At 33.0% G+C, this 26,777-nt stretch overlaps 2 protein-coding genes across 2 annotated transcripts in view; both read left to right on the plus strand.

Annotated features, from left to right (window-relative positions):
* The window catches only part of LOC123660645 (dual 3',5'-cyclic-AMP and -GMP phosphodiesterase 11-like), a 92,687-nt gene extending 70,510 nt beyond the window's left edge, over positions 1-22,177 (plus strand). Inside the window, exons 8-18 of the mRNA XM_045595700.1 lie at positions 1,885-2,133; positions 11,724-11,882; positions 12,036-12,170; positions 15,976-16,125; positions 16,529-16,579; positions 17,024-17,278; positions 17,631-17,740; positions 17,925-18,113; positions 20,012-20,237; positions 21,055-21,138; positions 21,830-22,177. Coding sequence (XP_045451656.1) covers positions 1,885-2,133; positions 11,724-11,882; positions 12,036-12,170; positions 15,976-16,125; positions 16,529-16,579; positions 17,024-17,278; positions 17,631-17,740; positions 17,925-18,113; positions 20,012-20,237; positions 21,055-21,138; positions 21,830-22,177 — 1,956 coding nt within the window. The remainder of the gene's footprint in view (positions 1-1,884; positions 2,134-11,723; positions 11,883-12,035; positions 12,171-15,975; positions 16,126-16,528; positions 16,580-17,023; positions 17,279-17,630; positions 17,741-17,924; positions 18,114-20,011; positions 20,238-21,054; positions 21,139-21,829) is intronic.
* Positions 22,178-25,508: 3,331 nt separating this feature from the next.
* On the plus strand, positions 25,509-26,189 carry LOC123660646. The gene has a single exon (XM_045595702.1). The coding sequence runs from the start codon at positions 25,509-25,511 to the stop codon at positions 26,187-26,189; it is 681 nt and encodes a 226-aa protein (XP_045451658.1).
* Positions 26,190-26,777: the final 588 nt, after the last annotated feature.

Consider the following 26,777-nt stretch of genomic DNA (forward strand, 5'->3'; position numbering starts at 1 on the left):
TTTCAACGAAACATCATTGCGAGAACCATTTCCCTGGACGCCTGTATACTCGGTCTCGTCTGTCGTTGCCATGGAGACACATTCTGCTATCGTCAATGAACAGGTTGGAGCTCCATTGCTCAATAGTCCAATTGAGGTGTTCACGAGCAATTTAAAGTCGAGCTTAACGGTGACCTGCGGTCAGTTTCGGGCCTCTGGCTGGCCGTTTAGGAGTTAAATTGGATTTCTTCAGCCGTCTTCTAATTAGCCACTGACTGACAGCCACTTCTCGAATCCTTCTGAGCTCCTGTTGCACATCAACGCCCGTGAGATACCGATTTCTCAACGAAGTTAAGACAATGAAGCGGTCGTCCGTCTCAGATGTGCTCCGGTGTCTATTGGTTTATGGTCTCCGAACGAAGCCACTAGTCTCTTGAAACCTTCTGTATACTCGTGAAACAGCTGATTGGCTCATGTTAAGTTTACGAGCGACTTGCCTGTGATGATGGCCCGCTTGCAACAAACCAACAACTTGGACCGTTGCTTCTGAGGTAGTGTCCATTGGATCGCGATTTAAATACTGGGAGCTTAAGGAGATGTATACCTGTCAACGTCTGACGAGTGATTGATAAAAAATATGGGTCACGTGAGCTTTTATACATGATTTAGTCTCGCAACTCATGGATACCGCAACGAGTAATTTCTGGAACGCTCATGTTTGACCGTATTTATTTAAAAAGTTTTTCATTGTTTATTTGAAAATGGCTATATTTATGAAAAAAAAATATATGTCTTTCGAATAAAAAAAGTTTTACAAAAATCCGATAAGCCATTTTCCGAAAAATCAAACTTATATACCAATATACGGCTTGAGTCGATTCAGTTGCACGCGAGTGTAGTTAAAGGATTTAAACTGTAATTATAGTAGCAATAAATTAATTAGTTTTACGCATACGGATAAAATATGCCGTAGGCTTAGTGTCATTTAAATTGTTATTAATTACGCTCATTTATAGGCACAGCAGATTCAGTGATGAATTATGTAATACACCAATAATAAATGTTTGTATTGTCTCTTTAGGTACATTATTGGCATTTGTTTTTGTTTTATTTAATAGGAATCGGTAAATTCATCAAAATGTGAATTTGAATTTGCAGAACATAAAAAAAAACATGTTGATTATTTGTTGATATTTTCGGAAAAGATAGTTTTTTGATCAAATACTAGTCCATAGAATAAACAAGAATCGTCACTTCATTAAAGATCTGCCACTCAGTTTCATGTGAGGATAATTTAATTGTATTGAAACCAAATAAATCAAATATAAACAATAAAAAAATATTCAGAATTCATATTTTTCTTCGAGTAAAACTTTATCTCTTTTCTAAATATGACGAAAATTAGATATTGAAATTCACCTGCCGGATGCCCGCACTCTTGGGGATGAAATATAAATTGGAAAAAAACCTTCATTGATTTCTCAATTGATGAGCGGCGTTGATTTGAATTTCTATTTATCTCGTTTAGCAAATTGCTTTATTGAAATGAGATCGACGGAGATAATTTAGTACCGAGAAAACGAAAAAATAACGAAATTAAAATCAATCAGTTTTGAATCAGAAACAAAAGGAATTTTGAAGTGGTATTTTAATGATTAACTATATTTCTTTTGTTACGTTAATACTTTAGAAAATTATGAATTTTTCAAGATTTTTTTTCTCAATTTATAATAATATAAAATTTATATGAATAACAAATACTTAAAATGAAGTCGAAATTTGCTAGTAATTACTACTGCTGCTACTAGTTCTAAAAGGTTCCTGTAATGCCTTTGTTGAACTGATCTTGAAAATAGTTTGTAGTAACCTTTATTATAGAAATTAACAATACAATTTGTGTTCCAGGTGATAAACAAACAGAACGATGGCCCGTTCACGGCATACGATGAAAAAGTCTTCGCTTCTTACCTTCAATTCTGCGGTATTGGTCTTCGGAATGCACAGTTGTACGAGAGATCTCAGTTGGAAGTCAAAAGGAATCAAGTCCTTCTGGACTTGGCGAGAATGGTCTTCGAAGAGCAGAGCACGATAGAGCACATGGTTTTGAGGATACTGACACACACGCAGAGTTTGATACGGTGTCAGCGGGTACAGGTTAGTAAAAACTTAGTTAGTTTTTCTGCTGATATGTGACCACTTCCACTTAAAACATATGCAGAATTCGAAAAAGCACAAATGCATTACAAGCTAAATAAATTAACAAGAGTGGGAATCGTCAATTTATGGAAAATAAAATGGTGTGTGTTTGTCTTTCAACTCTTTTAATTATCTTACGAAGTTTGGCTCTCGTAGTTAGGTACTTTCGGCTTATTTTCTTATAAAGTATTGCTTTAACCCTATAAGAACCGTTGTAAATTATATCTAGTTGCTGCGATACTACAAAACTTATCAAATTTTTATAGAATAACAATATGCAGAAGTGAGTGTCACTGAACTAGACGTTTGAGAATACAGCATACATATTCTATTCGTATTCGTGTTGCCTAGCCAACACATAAATTTATTGCAGTATTATGTCTCGACTATAACAGCAAATAACCGATATTTGTTGAAGTCGTGACCACTTCAGCCACTAGTATACTTTTATAATATAGGATGAAATAAAACGTCCGTAAAAATTTCATCCGCATAAGCGTAACTGAATACTAGAAGTTACTAGGGATGAATATTTAAATTAACTATATATACTAATATTATATTTCTATTAAAAAAGTAATACCTATCTTTCTATTAATCAATTAAAAGTAATTTCACTCTGTTTCATTTAGTTTATAAATGAGTATAACATTACTTAGTTACGCAATATTCTCAACAGATTTCTTTTTCTTTGCGTTAACTCGTGTTATTTTATTGATTAACGTTTAGTAGATACCATTATAAATTATTGTGACAGTTTACAACGTGTGAAGGATTAGTTGTTTAGTTGTTTAGTACTTTGTTATTGACCATAATCATTTGCTTTGTTCGACTAATATTATCATAATCTAAAATTCCATAACACGTAATAAAATTTTACGTGTCGGTTTAGTTCAAAGCGTACAAAATTAGTGTAAAAGAAATTACTTCGTCACCACTTCAGCCTATCGCAGTCCACTGCTTGACATAGACCTTCACAAGTTCGCGCCAAAAATGAACTCATGTGTATTGCCCATAGTCACCACGCTGGGTAGGCGGGTTGGTGATCGCAGGGCTGGCTTTTTCTCACCGAAGACGCTGCCGCTGGTCTTCGGTCTGTGTATTTCAAAGCCAGCAGTTAGATGGCTATCCCGCCATCGGTCGGTTTAAAAGAAATAATAATAATTTATACTATGCTTTTATTTTAAGGAAATGTTATTCTGTTTGTTTGCGTACATCACTGATAGATTTTTATTGTTGTTAGATGTTATAATTACTGCCAAATAGCACTCTCGTTGCGTCTATTACGTTTGTAACATGTATGTAAGCATCGCCGCGGTGTAATTGCTATATAAAAATGCGTAACAGCAAAGAGCTACTATTTTAAATATTTATGTCTTGAAACATTAAAGTAGGCATCAAATACTATAATCGATCTTTTCACTTTCATCAGTGTAATGTGACTAAAATTATATGACCTTGAACTAGACATTGTATGATAATGGTTCTTAACAAATAATATTCATTAATGTGTTCATGACTAAGCAATTTGAATAATTTTCGTACCAAATAGCTAAACATTTATTTTCGCGTAGTGTATGAAATCACACCACTAACGTAAAAATCTTGTTATTTTATATTATCTTTTATAGAAACGAAATTTTCCTACGTGTGATTTAATTTATGTTTTTATTTTTAAAATATTATTTATATCAGCCATATATGTTAGTACTAAAACGTTAATTGAATGAAAACTTGCTAAATTTGAATGAACGAGTAAATGATAAACCAAAACTAACGTTATTATAACAATTATTATGGTATAGAATAAGTTACGGAATAATAATATTACTTCTTACAATAATTAAGTTACGGAAGAATAATATTACTTTTATTTATTTTTAAATATATGTTTATAAAATTTTACAACATTACACTAGTTTACAATTCACAATAAGGCAGCGATTATAAAAAAAAAATGTATAGCGGGTACCAAATTAAATCAGGTTTAGCGACATAGCTAATATATTATTCGAGCGAACTACACATAATTCCATTTACTCTAAACAAGTGATATATATACAAGTCACGAAAGCTTTGTTTTATTAGTCTCCAGATTTCTATATTTTATTGCATTATGATACGGGTAATTTAGCCACCCCCTCTCTTCCCGTGGGTGTCGTAAGAGGCGACTAAGGGATAACAAGGTTCCACAACCACCTTGGAACTTGAGAAGCCGACCGATGGCGGGATAACCATCCAACTGCTGGCTTTGAAATACACAGGCCGAAGACGGGCAGCAGCGTCTTCGGTGCGACAAAGCCAGTACTGCGGTCACCAACCCGCCTGCCCAGCGTGGTGACTATGGGCAAAACACATGAGTTCACGTTGTTTTTGACGTCAACTTGTGGAGGCCTGTGTCCAGCAGTGGACCGTATAGGCTGTAATGATGATGATGATACGGTCATGTCTACCCTTTCATTTATTTTACAGTTTTACGACCGCCTGGTTTTGGAAACTTCCCAAATATTATAATACGAGTTGAAAAGTACTTTATCTTTAAAATACAGCACTGAGATTTTTTACACATAAAAAAAATTTCTATCCGAAATAAAGTTATCCAATAAATTATGTTTGGCGTCTTAAAACGTAAGAAATCTTTGCTAAAAGAAGCATCCGACAAAACTCGTCTGCGAGAGAGTAATAAAATTCATGCGACAGTAATTTTATATTCATGCCACTTTAAAATACAGTATCTTTGATCTCTTTGTCGATATTGCCTGAGGGTATCGGGATTTATTATAATTTCTGGCGCCGTAACTCGACTGGCTATTCGACGCCGGTAAAATCTATTTAATCGACACCATCTAATGATGATTGAGCCTTCGCTGGCGCCAGCGACCTTATCGCGATCATCGAACAAACAGCTGAATACTAATTGGTATTTGTGAGTCGGTTATAGCGAGAATCGCTTGTTTATTGCCGTTTGTGACGACTCGGTTGCTGTAATCATTTCGTCACGTTGCTTGATTGTTGAATGTGTGCTGCTGATTTGTTGTTAAATAGTATAAACAAACCTTTTTTTTTACGTAGAATAATATGTTTGGTACAATATGATACAGTTGGTTCGTAAGATTAAATTTAATAACCAAAAGTCCTATAGTGTTAATTGGACTCCAACACAATCTAATGTATTTGATATTGCTAACGTTTTTTGTATAGTTTCTTTTATGTTTACTATACTATTTGTTAAAATTGTATTTAAAATTTTTGCAACTCGATTGATTACTGGTAGAAATAATATCACAACTAATGCTAACATTTCCTTTTCCTGCTATAGGTTCAGAATATAAAATTCCATTAATTATTATTTTATTTATTTATTTATTTATTTATTTATACTTTATTGTACACCACAACTACATTTTAAACAAAAAACACATTTAAAAATATAAATTATTTAACTTTTATTGTAATATGTATAAATTTTGTGAGGCTACAATATTTTCGTTAGCGAGAAAAGCGTGTAGCGTAAGCTCTCGGGGAAAATCCAGTTAAAACTAAACATAAATATTTACATAATTACCTTATACTGAAAACGATGAAACGAAATAGTTTTGTTATTTATAATTATCTTTTACGTAACTTAAAATGAATGATATTAAAATAAAGGATTCTAAAAGTTTCGTTTAATTTAATTATTAAAATATATCAGGAAGTATGGGTTTGTTTTGTTAGTTATACTGCGAAGAACAAGAAACGGAACGAGAGAATTGAACAATTAAGCTTAAATACATATATAACGACGGTAATGCATTAAAGCCGACTCTGTTCAGACTTATTTTAAATTAATGCGCAGACTTGTTGTCGGGTGTTATTTTATGTTTGATAGTAAAATTTATTCATTGTAAAAAAAGTTAAATAATTATTATTTATAGACTACATATTCCGGTTTTTAATCTTATATATAAAATTCTCGTGTCACAATGCTAGTTACAACACTCCTCCGAAACGGCTGGACCGATTTTTATGAAAAATTCGTGCATATCGGGTAGGTCTGAGAATCGGCCAACGTCTATTTATATTAAGGGGGTTAATAACATATAATTATGCCAAAACAACAACAGGTTTGCGAGGTCAGCTAGTATACAAGCTTATAAAATTTAATTGCTCAAGGTAGTTTAAATAATTGAAACAAAAAAATGATGTTTTGGTTTGATAATGTACAAAAAAAAATTATTGTTGGTGGATCATTGGTTTTAAAAATATCTGAATGTATAATTTTTTCGTACGTTAATTTTATAAGTAAATGCTTTTGGCACTAGCTGCTACTACGTTTTGGCTATTCATTCCCAAGAAAGTACAATATTCGAAAATGTATGTTGCACTGGAACTCTGCCAACATTTCCGATTTCGAAACGTATGATTGTGATAACGTCCAAAGAAAAGACCCAAGTTTCATATACTTGTTCGTATAGATATTATAGAATGTCATTGTACTCTCCTCCAAATAATTATTTGAATATGTAATGTACATATTATATAATAGAAATAATTTTATGTTGTTGCTATTCTTGTCGTCACACATCTTGATTTGAAATAAGAACAAAGTGTAGTCACAACTGAAATTACTCAAGGGGATAGTAGTACCTATCGATTAGATACCTAATAAAATAGTGGCAGTAGAAAAGATTATGTGGGTATTTACAAAATAATTAATTGACATTGAAATGGAATCTTATCTATACAAACAAATAAAATTGGAGTTTCTGTTTGTAATATTAAAATAACCGCTTTTTACTAAATGCATATGGATGTATAACACCAAAATATTTTTTTCACTATTTTTGTCTGTCTGTCTGTCTGTTTGTTTGTTCCAGCTAATCTCTAAAACGGCTGGGCTGATTTTGACGGAACTTTCACTAGCAGAAAGCTGATCTAATAAGGAGTAACTTAGGCTACTTGTATTTTAGAAATATATTTATTTCATAACTCTGCGAACTGAACAATAACTTTTTTGTTAAATTCCACGCGGATGAAGTCGCGGGCATAGCTAGTTTGTAAATAAAAAGGGTAACATTAGTAATTAAAAATAAAAGCACTTTAATAACTATATATTAATTTGAATTACATTTGGTTACCAAAACAACGTTGGTTAATATCTTTAATTAATATAGGTTTCATCATCATCATTACAGCCTATACAGTCCACTGCTGGACATAGGCCTCCACAAGTCTACGCCAAAAATAACGTGAACTCATGTGTTTTGCCCATAGTCACCACGCTGGGCAGGCGGGTTGGTGACCGCAGTACTGGCTTTGTCGCACCGAAGACGCTGCTGCCCGTCTTCGGCCTGAGTATTTCAAAGCCAGCAGTTGGATGGTTATCCCGCCATCGGTCGGCTTTTTAAGTTCCAAGGTGGTTGTGGAACCTTGTTATCCCTTAGTCGCCTCTTACGACACCCACGGGAAGAGAGGGGGTGGCTAAATTCTTTAGTGCCGTAGCCACACAACACGTTGTTATATATATAATGTTAAATATATGTTAATATAGGTTTAATATTAATTAAATTACATATTAATTAATTCTTATTTTCTTTCACCGTGCATGTAGGCCGTGTTGAATTTTAAAACATACAAAGTAGTAATTATATTATTGGTAGATGTAATATTAACGTGATACTTATACACTTTAAAAAGTTATAATCGTCTTAACGTTTACGCGAATTTCACTCATTATGATGAAATAACTTTTTCGGATTTTATCAAGGCTTATTAGATTTTTTAGATGGCCGACGTTTCGGATACTTTACAGAAACCATGGTGCGCTATAAAATTCCGGAAAATTTCTTTAATTATAGTCGGTTTTTTTAAGGGATGTACCGCGTACGACTATTTATACAATTTGTAGTTATTATTTAAAGCCAATGTATGCAATGCAAATGTAATATTAGATTTTTTCAGAAACATTTTTTTTTAATGTCACTAGGTCGGCAAACAAGCGTACGGCTCACCTGATGGTAAGCGATTACCGTAGCTTATAGACGCCTGCAACACCAGAAGCATCGCAAGCGCGTTACCGACCCAATCCCCAATCCCCCCAGGAGCTCTGGTCACCTTAGTCACCAACAGGAACACAATACTGCTTGAAAACAGTATTATTTTGCTGTGATCTTCTGTAAGGTTGAGGTACTATCCCAGTCGGGCTGCTCCATATTTTGAGCAGGAAATTCCTGCTGTGCCCTACTTCAGTTATTCTTTTATATTTTCAGTTATTTCTAGATTTTTATATAAAAAAAGTAGTTTACGTTGTAATACGAGAAAATTCATCGGTGTTAATAAATTTGTATCCGCACTCGTTTTAGATTCACGATTCTTATGGTTTTTATACAAATTATACACTGGGCCATAGTGACGTTTTAATATGTTCAGTATAAATCAGTGTCACTTGCGTTCTCATACTTGAGTAAGAGTTTAGTCTTTAAAAAGTTTAACACCCGAAGATCGTTTATATAAAACTGAACATTAATGTCGCAAATTCAGGGGTTACGTTATGTACTGTATAAACTGTGCTTAAGCGAATTCTCCATCGGACCCGAATACTTTTGTTTGCAAAACGATATTGAAATTTAATTTTGCCGTTGTTGTAACTTCACGAGGGTCGTTTAGATAGCTTCAATTTAAATTCATAGGCTTATGGTATTTTGGCAATTAGATAATATTGATTTTGTAAAGCCCACGCGACAAACGCCTGATTTTCATTTTGAACTGATATTAAAAAACGATAACATTCTTAACTAAGCCAACTTTTTATTTGTATTAGTTTTTCGTTGTGTACGCGATTACGGCGATAGATTTTAATCATCTTAGTTTGTACTGTTTGTTTAAAAATCTGTATAAGAAAAACTTAGAAAATGAAGTAATATTAATTATTTCATTATTATTTTCATAAAATAGAATTTGTTGTTACAATAACAATGATAAAAAATTTAATACACTAAGAAGACTACTACGCCTCTGGCAATAAAGTCGAAGTATTTAATAACCGTATCCTAGACATATTCCTCTCAACTCCATAACAGTTAGGTCCGTCGCAAAACTGTGAATATTTTCGGTCGACTTAAGAGAGACAATAACGATCGAGTTTATTATTTTAGCTAAAGGTCTTAACGGCGTCATTGACGATTTTTGGAATGTACGAACATTTTCAGTTCCAGACAGAATAAGGTATAAATAGAGAAGTACATGTTTCAGGTTAACGTTAATTATTTGTACTGTAGGCTATTATTGCTATGATTTTGCTTTTATATATACAAAAACAATAATTAAATCAAAGTAAAAAATGTTTATACCTTTTAACTTTTTAAGTTAAATGGATATTTTTTAGAATAAAAGACTGGCCAGTATATTAGTTTTTAATAAAATAATTATATTTTATATAAATTTCCTATCGGTTCGGAAACCGTTTTCAAAAAAAGAATTGGGTAAACAAAGAGTATTTTTAATATTATTTAAAATGCATCTTTTGTATATTAATATAGAAAGAACACTTTTATTGCATTTTTTTTTTGTCGTAAAAAGTAATATCTGTCGTTTATCAAGCTACTTTCATACATTACGGTACTTTGAAATGTTAAGTATTAATATTGTCGGCTCATCGTCAGAGCGAAAACGTTTTTTATCGAAATAATCTTTACTCTACAACATTGTTCGTTGTATTTTAGCATTACCGTCGCTGGCTAACTACCGGCAATGAAACTTTGCTGGCAAAGGCTTATGAATCCTCATTTCCTTCTTAATACCCTATATAAAAGTTTCCTCTTAGGTGTAGTTTAGAATGTACTTGTTTAAAATGTTATTTTATTTTTAGATGGAATAATAGAATGTATATTTTAAAGAAATCAAAACGAAATTACTTTCTTTCAAACAAATATAACTTTAATGTCAAATCTGTGATATAGTCGATGATGTATTGTGATGTCAGTGCGTTAATTGCAAAATAAAACGCATTAATCATTTGAAGTGTAAGTAAGTACGTGCAATTATCCTCGATCTTGTTTAAAATTAAAAGAAATGTGCTTGTAATGAAATTGATCAGCAAAAAAAAAAACAAGAGCAAACAAAAAATATATATGTTTCGGGGTTTCGTATATTGTGCTATTATTATCTTTATTATAAATAGATTCCTATATTTTGATTGGCCTGCTGCAATTGTAGTTAGCATTGATTCTTTACAATCCAGGGTTTTGGGGTAGATTTCCGCCTCACTTCTATATCTATACAAATAAATAAAATTGGAGTATCTGTTTGTAATATTTAAATAACAACTTTTTACTAAAAGCATATGAATATACCAAAATAACATTTTTTACAATTTTTGTCTGTCTGTGTCTGTCTGTTTGTTCCGGCTTATCTCTGAAACGGCTGGACCGATTTAGTCGAGACTTTCACTGGCAGATAGCTGGAGTAATAAGAAGTAACTTAGGCTACTTTTATCTTAGGAATTTATTTTTTACCTCTGCGAACTGAACAATATTTTTTTTAATGCCACGCGGACGAAGTCGCGAGCACAGCTAATGTAGTTAGTTATATAATATGTATTAAAATAGAATTTATGTAAATATCAGTTGACTGCCATTTATATAGAAATGACCGGCTCCAAAATATGATAGTAGTAAATCCATATCATAAATATTTCATAAAGCTAAATTTGAATTCCATTATAGGATTAGTCAAACTATAAATATCTTTTGTTGTAATTCCAATATTAAAATATCATATAAAATATGTTTTTAGTATAAAGCTGTTATGAATTTAATAATAATTAACGCGAAACGAAATAATGGACTAATTAAATTAGGAGATTTGATTATAAAACCGCCATCGATTGTTATGCCAATTACGTACGCGGGTAAACGTTAAAACGGACCGAAATTGACTCGATTTGTAACGTGTGTTTTGTGAAATAACGTCAATCATAATTTCCGGCGGATATAATTTTAATTGAAATTCTTTTATTTCTTTATAACATACACATTTAAAAGGTTTTTTAACCGTATTTTGGCATTTAACGTTTTATTAACGTTTAAGAGTAAATCGCTCAAGTCTTTAATATGAGTGATTATATTAAAAGCATCGATCAAGAGTTGCTCCATAAAATAGGCATTTACTTAAAGGTAATCAGTTAAGGTTTCCTTTAATTTTTACCCGCGATCGATAAGAGAAGGGGTATGTGTTTAGGCTGCAAGGTTGCTTATTTGTGTGTGTTACCGAATATTGTCTCATTCTATGGACAATTTTGATTGAACTATTTTCTTTAGAGTTTATGGTTCAATGAAAATGATTTTATGATTCTTTATTTGGTACGGTTAATTCGAAAATGGAGGTGCTATAAATATTTTTTCGCTCGTTAAATGTACCGCATTTACCCCCGCGACCACTTCGCCAATTTAAACGCCTTTTTTGGTTAAGTTTTACTTGAAATTAAAATAAAATTGTACTACTTGACTTGACTACACTACTTGAAGTAATTATATTTAAAATAGTAATATTTTTTTTTGTCTTTACAGGTGCTACTTGTGCACGAGGCGTCTAAGGGCAGTTTCTCTCGTGTATTCGATTTAGAGGCTGGAGATGACGAGGCGCCCGGAACACCAAGAACGTCTCCCTATGAAAGTCGGTTCCCCATTAACATTGGTATTACGGGATACGTTGCTACCACTGGGGAGGTAAGCTTGATGTTTTTTTTTTTTTAAATCATATTTTGTCGAATATACGTTTTTACTAAAATTCATATAAAATTGACTGACGATAATAAAAAAGCAGCAAATTAAAATGAATTAAAGTATCCATAATCACGTATATTTGATTTTATGTTGCAGACCGTTAACATCGCTGACGCATATCTCGACCCCCGTTTCGACCCCTCCGTAGACGAGGACGCGGGGTTCAAACACAACACCATCCTTTGCATGGCTATCAAAAATTCCGAGGGTAGAATCATTGGTGTGATTCAAGTGAGTACTTTAATTATCTGTTAATGAAGTACACAGCGAAAGAGGTGAAATAAATTATTTAAAATGAAAATTTTGAGCTAAAATTACGAAATAACCGAAGCCTACAAAAAGAACTCTCAAATGTATATTCCTTTTAAATAAAATGTATTTAAATTAAAATACACTAATTTGACTTTATGACACTACAAAACGCAGCGTGTGACAGTGGATTAACGGTATAAATATTTTATTCATTTTGTTTTTTTTTTTAAGAATTGTGCTTTTCTATCGCTGAGTGCTTCAAAGACTACACATACATATTATAACATCGAATTATTTTAATTTGACTTGGCTTATATGTGTGTGATTCAATGATAGCTATTACATCAGACTGTCAATTTAAATATAATTAAAATGTAAACGTTTATGTAAATTACTATTTCTATATAACCTGGAAAACAAATCTAATATTATCTTTATGAATTTCTGACGATAATAATTGTGTTTGCTCGCAAATGAAAAAAACCGACTTCAATTACATCGACAAGTAAAACAACGTAGGTAGATGAAAAAATAGTCAAGTAAATACGCATTATTATATGATAATACAAAAAGTACTTGTCATATGTCGATACAATTTTAACGACACTACATGACAAGCATCACCTTTTGATTAAAAAAATCATCGAAATCGGTTTACCAAATAAAAAATTCTAAGGTAATTAATTATACAATATAAAAATTATAGTCTAATTATTTGGTAATCTTTTTTAAAGTCGATTAAAAAGTGTAAGGATTACAAAACTGATGTGTTTAGTGGTAAATTTATTTCTACATTTATACAGAAAAATTACATCTCAACTGAACAACATTAAATAGTTTTGTAATAAAAAACAAATGTTTTAAAAAATTTGCAGCTTAGTAACCATGACAAACTTAACCACTCAAATGTAATATGAAAATCATTGAGACACATGGAAACTTACTATCTCTCTAACGACACTATAAATACGAAAGTTAAGAGGATGGGATGGAAGATGGATGAATCTTTATTTCTGTTTCACGCAAAAACTACTAAGCTAATTACGAATGATTTTAGTAGGATGTACGTAGTTGGAAGTCACGAATAAGACATAGTCTACTTTTTGTATTTAAATTTCTACAAGATCGTGAACAATCAATACACCCAAAATTAATATAAATAACACACAAATTACAACATTGTGATTCAGAGATAAACTTTCGTATTTATTCACTGTGCTCTGCTAGCGTTTGGTGTGATATTAACTGGAATATACTTTATTGAAAATTATAACGGAGGCTGAAAAATTCATTGTTTTTAGATGTTGCGCATTGCGGGGGGCTTAATGCGACAAAATGCGTGTAAGTGTAAAGCTGGAGGCATATTGTCTTACGGTGCGATTACGTAAATACGTTGTGGGAATAGCGTCGTTTGTATGCACCACGTCGTATATTTTGCCTGTTCATTCCATTATGAATATGCAAATATGTTTTATCATAGGCGAAAATCGGTAGCCCCAAATTACATAGATCAAACAGATGATAAAAGTTTAAAAAAAGATATATTTAATAAATATTTAAATTTTGTTAAAATTTTATATTCAAAAGCTTTTTATATGTTGTATATTAAACCTGTTTTATAAAATATAATAGGTGGGCGATAAAATGGTACTTTATATTTTTGATATTAATAATTATGTTAAAGTTGAGTTGTGTACAACAAAATATACGCTTCAGCCTGTAATATCCCACTACTGGGCAAAGGCCTCTTTCCCCATGTGTAGGAAAAGGATCAGAGCTTAATCCACCACGCTGCTCCAATGCGGGTTGGCGGATATATTCCCTATTATGAGTAACGATCGCTATCAGGTGTACATGATAACAACCGGGACCGACGGCTTAACGTGCTCTCCGAGGCACGGTGGGGAGACCCACAAGGACTGCACAAACACCCAGACCACGGCAAACACCTGTATGGCCAATACAAATGTTTGCCATGTACGGGGAACCCGCAACCGCCAGCGCAACAGGTACAATCAATGGCTGTAACCGTTGCGCCAACGCGGCGTCTCGACAACAAAATATAATATTATTATAAATATAGATATCTATCTACGAATATGTATGTAGTATGTATCCATAGAAATTTAACACGAATTACAGCAATGCGCTTTCAAAGTTGTATTAATAACTAGTTTCGAAAACTTTTCATTCGAATTTCATAATTCAGTTAAGAACTGTTAAACGAAACACAAACTACATAGTAAAAACGAAAATTACGTTTAAAATTCTTTCAATGCATCGAACAGTGGTATTTATTATTCGAGATCAGTGACTACATACAATAAAACTAGTTTTTGAGTTATGTTTTGTTTGCATATTACTAGAATTATAAAGAATCATAATATTATTAGAATAGGAACATTAAATTGCACATTGTTTAAAACAGAGTTCCCCAAACTTTTTTGTGTCGTAGACCCCTTGCCATGTTTTTCCGTGTTGGGTAGACCCCTACTTACCTGATATTGATTTCCTGTAATTTCTAACTGTAGTGAAGTTTAGTGTTAAAAACTTAAAGTAAAAACACATGTTAATTTATACATTTATTAATTGAATTTAAATTAAAATTACTCAAAATAAAATTTTGTATCTGTTATGTAAAATATACGTAACATTAAATAAACTTAAAATAAACTATAAATAGAATAACATAAGCAATAAGTCAATACTTTTAGGGAGAAGGATGAATCTGATGCTTTAATAATAAATTATCAACATTCAAGGTAGTATGATGTAAGTAAATAGGTACTATCAGTGTATGTGTAGAGATCCACTATCGTGGACCCCCATTTTCATTTCATGGACCCCCAAATTTTATTTTCGCTGACGTAGACCCCTTGCAGGTTGTCATAGACCCCTAGGGGTCGATATAGACCACTTTGGGAATCACTGGTTTAGAATCTTATAGTATTAAAAAAAAACGAGTGTGCTTTAACTCTCTCTTTCTATCTTCACTAACTTATCTCCCTCTCAACTTCCGTTCGCCTCGCCTGATCACACTTTACGTAACGCTCTTCACGCATCACGCATTTAGGACATTACTAAACAAGTTAAGCCTGCGTAAAGAAGTTTTATTTCAAAAATGTTCATAACAAGAAAATGATGCCTCATGTATCTTGTTGCACTAATGATAATCGCGAGTCTCATGTTACCGTTTATGAAAACCTATGACTCCTTTCAACGTCCACACGTGACGAAGCCGCTCGTTTTACAAATTAACTTCGGCGAACACGCCCTGGTGTATTTTATAGCTATATCTAAATTTAGCGCATCGAGTTTCAGTAGCAGTGAATTATGTCGTTAGTATTTTTAATTAGTTCGAAGACTAATTTCGTAAGTAATTTGCGTTCGCATAATATTTTTTGTGCGCCCTGGGAAATTAACTTTTTTACTAAAACCGCGTACAATATGTCGAGATAGAGTAGAAATGAAAATTTTCGTTATACCGAGTCTCTCTTAAATGTTTTTTTCTAAGTAATAGTGGTTAAAAGATATTGTTCTCGGTTTGCAGGAATTTTAATTCCGAATGCTTAGAATACCGTAAACATTGTTGAAGCGAACTAATTTTAAAGCGTTATTACATAGAACGAATTCTAGGTTATCTACATAATAGCCGCGTATATTTATTAACATTTTATGCTTTATTTTATCACTTTAAATAATAATAACTTTATAATACGTAAAATTAATTATCATAGGTTAATTGTATTGTATACAATTTTCAATATAATAATTTACTTTCCAGTTAATCAATAAATTCGACGACTTGCTTTTCACAAAGAATGACGAGAACTTCGTGGAAGCGTTCGCGATATTCTGCGGTATGGGTATACACAATACCCATATGTATGAAAAGGCAATCACTGCCATGGCCAAGCAGAGCGTGACCCTCGATGTGAGTAACCTTTTATTTGGTCGATGTTCTATCGTGTGTGTATATGTACAAACTATTTGCAGACATTATTGTCTCTTTCATATTATATTTCCTTATTTAATCGTCTCTATTTGTTACATATTAGATATTTGGTTCTTATTATATATTTTGCCAGTGTTTTGTAGAAATAAATTTAGCTACTTTTTGTATAACAATCTACAAGCGATAGACTTAAAACTTAATAATTAATTAAAGTGAAACTAAATTTAAATTAATTAAATAAAAGATTGAATGATGTTTTTACAAAAAGCCGTTTCATTTTTTTTATTACAAATAACTCGATTTGCTTTTTCCATTGTATTAACAAACAACGTGTGTGCTAATTTTAAACGTGACTTTATATTATGAACGTTTGATGTTTCAGGTGTTAAGTTACCACGCTTCTGCCTCTTTAGACGACGCCCAGCGATTGCGGGTAAGTTGAAAGAAACTACAATTTGTATGTAACACAATATCTTTTGCTCTGACGTAAGTGATGGAATCACATGTGATTCAAGGAATATTTGATATTGTTTGAATTTTTTTTACTTTCCGAAGTAACATGTAAGTAACACAGAGAAATTGTATATAGAAATATATACTTTACATAATAGAATATAACAATTTGTAATCAAATTTAGTTCTTAATTAGTGTAAATGAGAAATAGTGATATTTCATATTTTAATCAGTAAGAATTTATTTTAGTAAAAAAATTAAGTACCTAGATGTTATGGTAAGAAAGTACAAGTACACGAGAATCTGACTAAGTTGATATTTTAACTAATATTTGGTTATTTTCCACGTGTGTCATTATCGTAATTTTTAATAGTAATTCGTAAAGAGTAAAGTTATTGAAAAATATTTTATTATATATTTCAGAATTTAAGGATACCCTCATCAGTCCACTTTAATCTTCACGAACTCGCCTTCGACGATATAGACCTCACTGATGACGATACCCTCAAAGCTTGTCTCAGAATGTTTCTGGACCTCGACTTTGTTGAGAGGTTCCATATAGATTACGGCGTGCTCTGCAGATGGTTGTTGAGCGTTAAGAAGAATTACCGCAATGTAACCTACCATAACTGGAGGCATGCTTTTAACGTCGCCCAGATGATGTTCGCCATATTAACTGTAAGTAATATTGGTGAAATTCGATTGCATAAAATATTTCATTTTTTTTCATTTGTATTATTTATATTGCCTAAAGATTGTAGCGTAATATATAGGGCGAGACATGAAATAGATCTATAACTGTATATGATACGAATGGTTTATAATTGTCAGTTCTCTTCAGTTCTGAAGTTATCATCGCCCCTATACTAATCGGTAGATAGCATCAATCTTTGTTAGATACAACATCCATAATAGAATCTCAATTTAAAGTATATTTTGAATCTAAAATCATTATAAGTTTGAATCTTATTTTTAGGATTTCCTTAATTAACTGCGTCAGTACTAACTTTTGGTTTTATGTCAATTTCAGGAGACGCAATGGTGGAAGATATTTGGCGAATTGGAATGTTTGGCATTAATAATAGGCTGCTTATGTCACGACCTTGATCATCGAGGGACCAATAACTCTTTTCAAATCAAGTAAGAATCTATTTTTTCACGAAATTCGAAGTAAACATTTTATGTAATATCAAAATAAGTAGAGTAAAAAGTTGTTGGTAAAAAAAGGAACAAAGCTTGAAAAAGTATAAAGCTTACTAATGATATTAAAGTGAGCTTTTGACCAATATAAAATACATTGTTAAGTAATTGTTTATATTTTCAGGGCGTCATCTCCTTTAGCGCAATTGTATTCGACGTCGACGATGGAACATCATCACTTCGACCAATGCTTGATGATCCTCAATTCACCTGGAAATCAGATTTTGGCCAATTTGTCTTCAGAAGACTATGAAAAAGTCGTGAAAGTTTTGGAAGATGCTATCTTATCTACCGATTTAGCCGTATATTTTAGGTAACCTAATCCTATTATATTTATATAATAAAATAATGTTTTGGATAAATTACTTTTAGAAGAATCTAGCAACACCAATGTTAAATATCGAAAGAAATTAATAATATTAAACTACACTGTATTAATTTATCGTTTTACGAAAGTTTTCCTTAGAAACATCAATACTTTGTGATATAATTGATTAATGATAATTGTGTTTATTCTAAAACATTTTTATAACATTTCTATATACAATACATACTCATATTATTAGAGATAACTCAACAACTACTGCTCAGATCTCTCTCAAATTTAAAAAGGAGCTTATGACAAGCCACAACTTTACAATAAAAAAAAAATCATCACAATCAGTAAACCCGACAAAAAGTAATGATATGACACCGTAATGAGAACGTCTACCCTTTTTTTCCCTCGTTTTAAAATAGGCATATAAGGAGTTGTCTGTCCGCCTATCATAAAATATAAGTAATAATTTTTTATGATAGGCTTTCATAAACACTTGAAACAAAATTGATATAGTAAATACTTGAGGTTTTGTACTTTCAATTGAAAAATTCAACACATTTTTTTTGTAATATGTAAGTCGTAAGTCATTAGTTTTCTTAATGTACCTGATACCTGCAGTCATAATGTAACAACCGTTCTGGTGTAGTTGTGTAAGTGGACGCCTAAAAACACAGACGGTTTGTGGGCTAGAATCCCACTCGGGATGAAAATAAATATTTGTATTTGTACAAATATTTATTTCTAGTTTGGATGTCTGTCCTTGTGGGTCTCCCCACCGTGCCTCGGAGAGCACGTTAAACCTTCGGTCCCGGTTGTTATCATGTACACTTGATAACGATCGTTACTCATAGTAGGGAACATATCCGCCAACCCGTAGTGGAGCAGCGCGGTGGATTAAGCTCCAATCCTTCTCGTGCATGGAGATAGAGGCATATACCCAGTAGTGGGATATTACAGGCTGAAGCGTATATTTTGTTGTACACAACTCAACTCTAACATAATTATTAATATCAAAAATATAAAGTACCATTTTATCGCCCACCTATGTATTATATTTTATAACACAGGTTTAATATACAACATATATAGTGCTTTTGAATATAAAATTTTAACAAAATTTATTAAATATATATTTTTTTAAACTTTTGTCATCTGTTTGATTTGTGTAATTTGGGGTTCTTCTCGTACATTTTTTTTTATGTCACTAGGTCGGCAAACAAGCGTACGGCTCACCTGATGGTAAGCGATTACCGTAGCTTATAGACGCCTGCAACACCAGAAGCATCGCAAGCGCGTTGCCGACCCAATCCCCAATCCCCCCAGGAGCTCTGGTCACCTTATTCACCAACAGGAACACAACACTTGAAAACAGTATTATTTAGCTGTGATCTTGTAAGGTCGATGTACTACCCCAGTCGGGCTGCTCCATATTTTGAGCAGGAGATTCCTGCTGTGTCCTACCTCAGTGGAGATCATCATCTTCCTGCCCTTATCCCACTTATGTAGGGTCGGCACAACATGTTTTTCTCTTCCATTCCTCTCTATTATTCGTCACTTCAGTGCTTACTCCTTTCTTTCTCATATCCTCACTCACACAATCCATCCATCGCTTTTTCGGTCTCCCGATCGCTCTTCGTCCTTCGACATTCATCCCTAACATTCTTTTACCAACATAGCGTTCATCCCTCCTCATTACATGCCCATACCACGCTAACCTATTGCTCCTCATTTTCTCTGTCACGGGTGCTACTTTCAAACTTCCCCTTATATACTCATTTCTAATCCGATCTTTCCTCGTTACTACTATATGGAGATAGAGGCATATATCTGGGTATACGGCGGGATAGTGTAGACCGAAGCGTAGATGCGATATGCGTATATGCGTGTTGCAGCAAGCGCGCGGCGTTCCTGGAGCTGGTGCGCGAGCGCGCGGCGGGCGGCGCGTGGGGCGCGTGCGCGCGGCGGCGCGGGCTGCTGCGCGCCATGCTCATGACGGCGTGCGACCTGGCCGCCATCTCCAAGCCGTGGCCCGTGGAGCGCCGCGTGGCCGCGCTCGTGGCCGGCGAGTTCTTCCGCCAGGGCGACCTCGAGCGCCAGAACCTCAACCTCACGCCCATCGTGAGTTGCGCCTTCATATATATATATATATATATATATATATATACTTTTTTTGAATATCATATCAAAAATTGACCGCTCCAGCGGGATTCGAACCCGCGTCTCCGACTGACCGTGTCGGCGCTCTAGCCAATTAAGCTATGGAACCGTGTACCCGCCAGAGCGAAATTCTTGATAATATGATGATTTTTATTTTCGGTTTAAGCGAACCCTCGCTCGCTCGCTTTTTGATATGATATTCAAAAAATGTTTAGAATCCCTAATGTGTGGGTAAACACAAAAATAAAATTGTACATATATATATACTGACCACGATCTCGATTTTTGTACTGCCATTTTTTTTTTTAATAGATAATCACAATCAGCTGAGTTGTCCTGGCAAATTTCGTATCGCCGTGTTTTGTTTTTCGTGAATGTAATTTTTTTTTCAAACCATATACTGAAAGTAAAGAACATGAAAAAAAACCTTATGCAACAGTTAATAAGCGCATAGTTTTGAAGTATAAACTTTCTATGTAAAAAAAAAAGTTCTTTAAGATTTATTAGAATTTTAGAATGAATGAACAGTAAAACAGATAAACTAAAATCAACCTGACTATAACACAATCATGTAATGTGTACGTGAATAATCCGAACGATTATACTAATTTATTTAGCGAATTTCCTCAATCGAAAAACTATCGCTAGATTCATTTTGGCAATTCGACAATACGGCTCTTAATTACACCATCAAAACATATTAGTAAGGATCATAACATAAAAATGACTAAGTATTCGTATATAATTGTTTTTATATATAATGCTTTTTGTCTTGCAGGATATAATGAACAGAGATAAAGAGGATCAGCTCCCTGCTATGCAAGTCAAATTTATCGATACTATTTGCCTCCCCATATATGAGGTAAACATTTGTTTTAAACACTAAAAATAACGTTAAAATTAATAGGCCCTACTATTTTCAATCGATTTATAATTGTGTTTGCAGGCAAACGAAGAAAAACTGACTTTAATTATATCGACAATACAACGAAGGTAGACAAAAAATTTGTCAAGTAAATACGCATTATCAAAGATTACTCCAAAAGTTTTAATTAGATCTCGATGAAATTTAAATGTGACCACATGATAAACATCAGCTTTCGATTAAATTAAAAATCATTACAATCGGTAAACCCAGTAAAAAGCTATGCGGATTTTCGAGGGTTTCCCTCAATTTCTTTGCTATCCCATCATTAGATCCTGCTTTCCTTATCATGGTACCACACTAGGGATGTCTCCTTTTCAGCAAAAAAAGAATTATCAAAATCAGTTCATAAACAACGAAGTTATCCCCGATCATCCAATATATATATGAAGTCGGTTGAAAAGAATAAAATAAAATCGGTATACCCAGTAAAAAGTTATAAGGTTGCATATATAAAACAAAATATGTAGTCTAACTAGCTGCCCGGACAGACTTCATTCGGTCAAAAGTTATATATATATATTTTTTTTGTATTAAAACCTTCCGTAATACTTGTCGATGTATTAAAACCGTTTTTTTTCGTTTGCGAGCAAACACAGTTATTATATCTTATATAATTTTATTACAGGCATTTGCGGTGCTTTCGCCAGCGTTACAACCTATGCTCGACCGAGTGAAATCAAACCGGGCACATTGGATTGAACTCGCGAATAATGACAAAAACAGCGGTGAAAAGTTCGACTACGGCCTCGACAAGGACCATATGCATGAAAGAAACGATAAATCAAGCACTAGTTCACACGTTGATGACACGGAGGGGACTTACGAAGGGGACAGCAGTGGAGCGGTAAGCTTATCATCAGAAACCAATTCTAAGTACGAAAACTTAGAAAACCCTGTGGTCGGACTCGTATGCAACAACGCTTTAACACTACCGAGAGATCCGAAAATCTGTCAGCTGAACGAACTGAACTAATTCGACGATTGCGTCCAGAACCTCATTTCTTAGACCAATAGTTAGCTAAGCGTTGACAGTTTTGGATTAACTTTTTTTTTAAATGTATAACTTTATCAGTGTTTTGTTCGGTTCCGTTTAGTACCTCATATTATAATTGTCATTATTCTGGTGTGTTCCTGTTGGTCCGGAATGTAGGTGTGACCGTGTGACATGTGACGTATGACGTGAGCTCCATGTGTGGACGACTTGTGTGATATTTGTGTAGTGTAGATGATAGTCGAATTTGTAATACATCTAACGCAACGCGATTATACATTCGATTAACAATAACGTCTATGTTTGCATTATTTTATACGGATCATAATGTACCTTTATATATTTTACGAGATGTCATATTGCGTATGTGAATGATCAGATTTACTTACCTCATTCGTCTATTCCTACTACGTATAACATGATGTTTATTCGTGTGAGTTTGTCTAGTTTTGGTATCATTTAAGATACTTGTAATGTACGCTATAGCATTATCCCTCAAATCATCAAATAACCACAGATTAAAAATATCAGGGCCTAACTGTCGTGACACTTAGCAAATAAATGACCAAGATACCAAAAATTGTAATATAGTTATGTATTGTACTAAATTATACTTTAATCGATTCCGAAAAAAATACAAGCTTTGAGTATTGCGATTATATAATTTTCACTAGATTGATATTAATTTTTAGTAAATAAGTCCTTGTCTCGAGCGTAGAAATCACGTGTTTCAATGTATGTGGACAATAAAAATTTAAGTTTTGATCGCACAATGTTGTGGTAAATATAACAGTCGTCTAACAAAATTAACATGTTTTTTTTTTGGGTAAGTACTTATCTTAAATCGTCTATTTGAATTGCTGTTTTCTTTGTAGTTGCTTTTAGGAACCGTCACCTCGCGCTAGTTTTATTACTGACAGTTACGGAACCCGTTTATCCATTCCAGTCATGTTGTTTCATCAAACTATACTATAACTATCTGAGACAAACAATGTTATGATAAAAATGTCAATTAAATATTTTCAGCATGTTGTTGATAAACTTTCGTATCTGAAAACATATTTATCCTTCAAACGTAGGCTGTTTTCTCTCAAGCCTCAGTTTCTCTCCTACTTCTATGAGCTAGCAGCCCTGTTATATTTATAAGCTACGCTTTAATATAATACAAAAAATCTACCTACTATTGCCACCATGTATATTGCTGAAATTTTTATAAATCATAAAAATGTTGTATTTGCGAAATGTGTGGTTTACTAATATGACTGCAAATAAAGAATAATTTTAGTAAAATTGAAATTTGCAGAGAGTTTTGACTTTGTTCCATACTTTAAATTGTGAACCACAAACAAAAAATTGTGAAGTTCAAACAAAAATAACTTTAAAAACGACGTATTAGTAAAATTCACAATTTCGAATTGCTTGTAACGTTTTTAACGGAATCATTGACACGGTTTGAAATCGTTAAAATTTTTAATTATTCCTCTTTCTTAATTTCTAATAAGGATCGAGATTTTAATCAAATTAATGTCTAGACATGTAAAAGAGTCTTATATCTAAATATCTGTATTTTATACAAAAAAAAATGCCAATTTTTCTCTTTACGTACAACAAACAATATGACCAATTTATATTGTTCCATAGCGAAATAAAGATAAAATATTTTCTAATTGGAATGATTCTCTCTATAGATAAACATTAGATATTTTCGTAAATAAAAATCTCAAATTATTTGTGGTAATGAAATATGTACAACGTAAATTTTAAGATTGCTGTAAGTATTATTAGAAAGTAATTAGAAAATTAATAATTGTAATTCACTATGATGAGTCGTATGGTGTATGAATAAATATGGAGGTTGTTTTGTTCCAAACAAATGTTATTTATTTATGAATAAACAAATTTTGAAATAAACGAAGTCTTTTATTGTATTTTAACATTAATATTTATTATTGTCAATTTTTTGTATACATAAGAATAAACAATAGAAATGCAAGTGACCATATTCTTGTCTGTTGAAAACCAAAGATGAAGTCGAACATTTACCTAGCATTTTTGACTAATTCTTACAGACAAATATATTACAAAATATAATGCGATAAAATCATAAATTAATGACAACTATAATATAAATAAAAATGAATGTTGCTAAGCGCGTACCTCAAGAATGGCTCGACTGATTCGGCTAATTTATTTTTTTGTATGATCCTTAAGGCCCACGGAAGGTTTTAATACTAAAAGAAAAATTAAAAAAATATATAATTTTTACTATATCTATAACTTTTGACAGAACAAAAGACTGTCTGGGCACCTAGTTTATTAATAAAAGCCAGACATGATAATCAAAGTAGGTTTTTAAACTTTCACGGTCACATAAATTTTTTTTTTTTTTTTTGTATAATAATAATTACGATTTAGCCTGTAATATTCCACTGGTAGGTATAGGCCTCTTTCCTCATGTAGGAGAAGGGATCAGAGCTTAATCCAATACATCGCTCCAATGCGGGTGGTGGATATATCATGAGTAAGGATAACTATCATATAGGTGTGTTAAACGTGCTCTCCGAGGCACGATGGGCAGACCCACAAGGACTGCTCAAACACCCAGACCACGTCAAACATTTGTATGGCCAATGCAAATGTTTGTCATGTCCGGGATCGAAGCCGCAACTGTCAGTGCAACAGCCACAAACCAGTGCTGTGACCGTTACGCCAACGCGTCTTCAAACATATTTACCGTACTTCAAATAAATACTGTTTGCCACCGCTCCATATTTACAGTAGGTGCTAAAATTAATAATGCTTTTATTTTAGATAAATTTACAGTTTTTGTTTGTTGAATGTATATTTATTCACAACGTCGTTGACCTATTCATTGAGATACCGATATTATGAAACCGCTTTAGAGCTATTTTTGAAACAAAAGTAATGTTAAGAATAAAAAATGATTTATTCAGAATTTAACAGACTACGATACAGAACTAACTGATTTATTTAAATATATTTTTATAAGTAAGACAACAACTACATTAAACGAAACAGTCTCGTAGCCATAACGTTAAGAACTGATCTTTTGAACCTGTTAATTTAACAGGAAAATTAGAAAGTCCGTGAAAACTGGTATTACCGGATATCGTAAATTCGTAACGCAGCAACTGATATTTTTATCTCAATATTATTTTGTTATTGGCCAGCTGACACGACAAAGACGATAAGTGACATTTCATTTTGAAGTAAATCGTTTGTTTTGAGACTATTATTGACACCGAATAAAACGTAAGTTTTCTTCGTTTATATATTTTTTACTTTTATCAAAATGCCGTTACTAGATATAACTAATCCGGCCATTATAATATTTCTCATTGAAAACTATGAAAAAGAAAATCGTTTACGTCTTAACTGGATACATAAACATTGGGAGCAAATACAGCAAGCGGCTATGCTTACCCGGGAGCCAACTAATTACTTCGAAACTGACGTCATAGCTCACAACATGGTAGGTGGCTTACCGACTATTACCAGGGACCACGTAGTAGCGGGGTTCAATCGAAGAAAAACTCCCCTACGAGATGGAAAATTCATACCTGGCGTCAAACACCTTCGTCACGGACATTCTGTTGTTGACGTTGGTCTCGGAGACCCGAAAGAAGATAAAAGACTCCAAAAACCAGATGACGATTTGACACCAGAACCTGTTATGCGCCCAGTTGATCCAGAACTAGCTAAAGTCATCTATAAATCGAAGCCTGAATTCGGTAGAGTGCAATACTTAGCAAAGCGTAGTAAGACATCACCTGAGCAGAAGTACTATTTTGCTGAATGCAGCAATTATGAGTACGGTTGGCGGCTCAAGGACAGTGAATTACAAGAAAAGTCCCGTCATGGCAGGTGCTGGCATCTAACAAAATCCCTGCGAAGTCGAGTCGGCCCACAACCAGATCCTCCTCATTATAAATCGTCGGAACTGCCAGGACCGTCAAATTGCGCTGGTATATAGATAGATGGCGCTACTGATACAATATCCCTTATCAGCTTATTATAAAAATATCTCGTGTTGTTTTCATAGTAATTATTTTATGTAATTTTAAACATATTCTAAATTATGAACTCATTTTGATGTTTTTATAATAAATAATAGAACAAAGCATTCATTTACAAAAAGTTAGTAAAATTTACAATAAGCCATAAAATACAGTCAAATCTATTTCCATCAATATTTAACCGTTAGTGCGCATGTCACTCCATTTACCCCTGTCTCTCTTATTTATGAGTAGTAAAAGGAGAAAGTCGATAACCTAAAAATGTACGCATGCGTAAGCGAAATATAAGGGTGAAAAATTCGTGGCATTTTCAATGGGGAAATACGGTCACAGTTACGTCAGGCACCGTTGGGGTGCCTATAACAAATACAGACAAAATAATCGTTTTATTTCTGTGATTTTAATAGTATAAATTGAATACCTATTTATAGGTACAAACTATGAACATCATAAGCATTCGAATAGCTTTAATTATTATAAATATTGTGTGTAAGAATTAGAGAATAATTTAATATTAAAATTGTGATATGTGAGAGAAATATCGG

This window comes from Melitaea cinxia, chromosome 15 (genome assembly GCF_905220565.1).
Source record: "Melitaea cinxia chromosome 15, ilMelCinx1.1, whole genome shotgun sequence".
Taxonomy (NCBI): Eukaryota; Metazoa; Arthropoda; class Insecta; order Lepidoptera; family Nymphalidae; genus Melitaea; species Melitaea cinxia.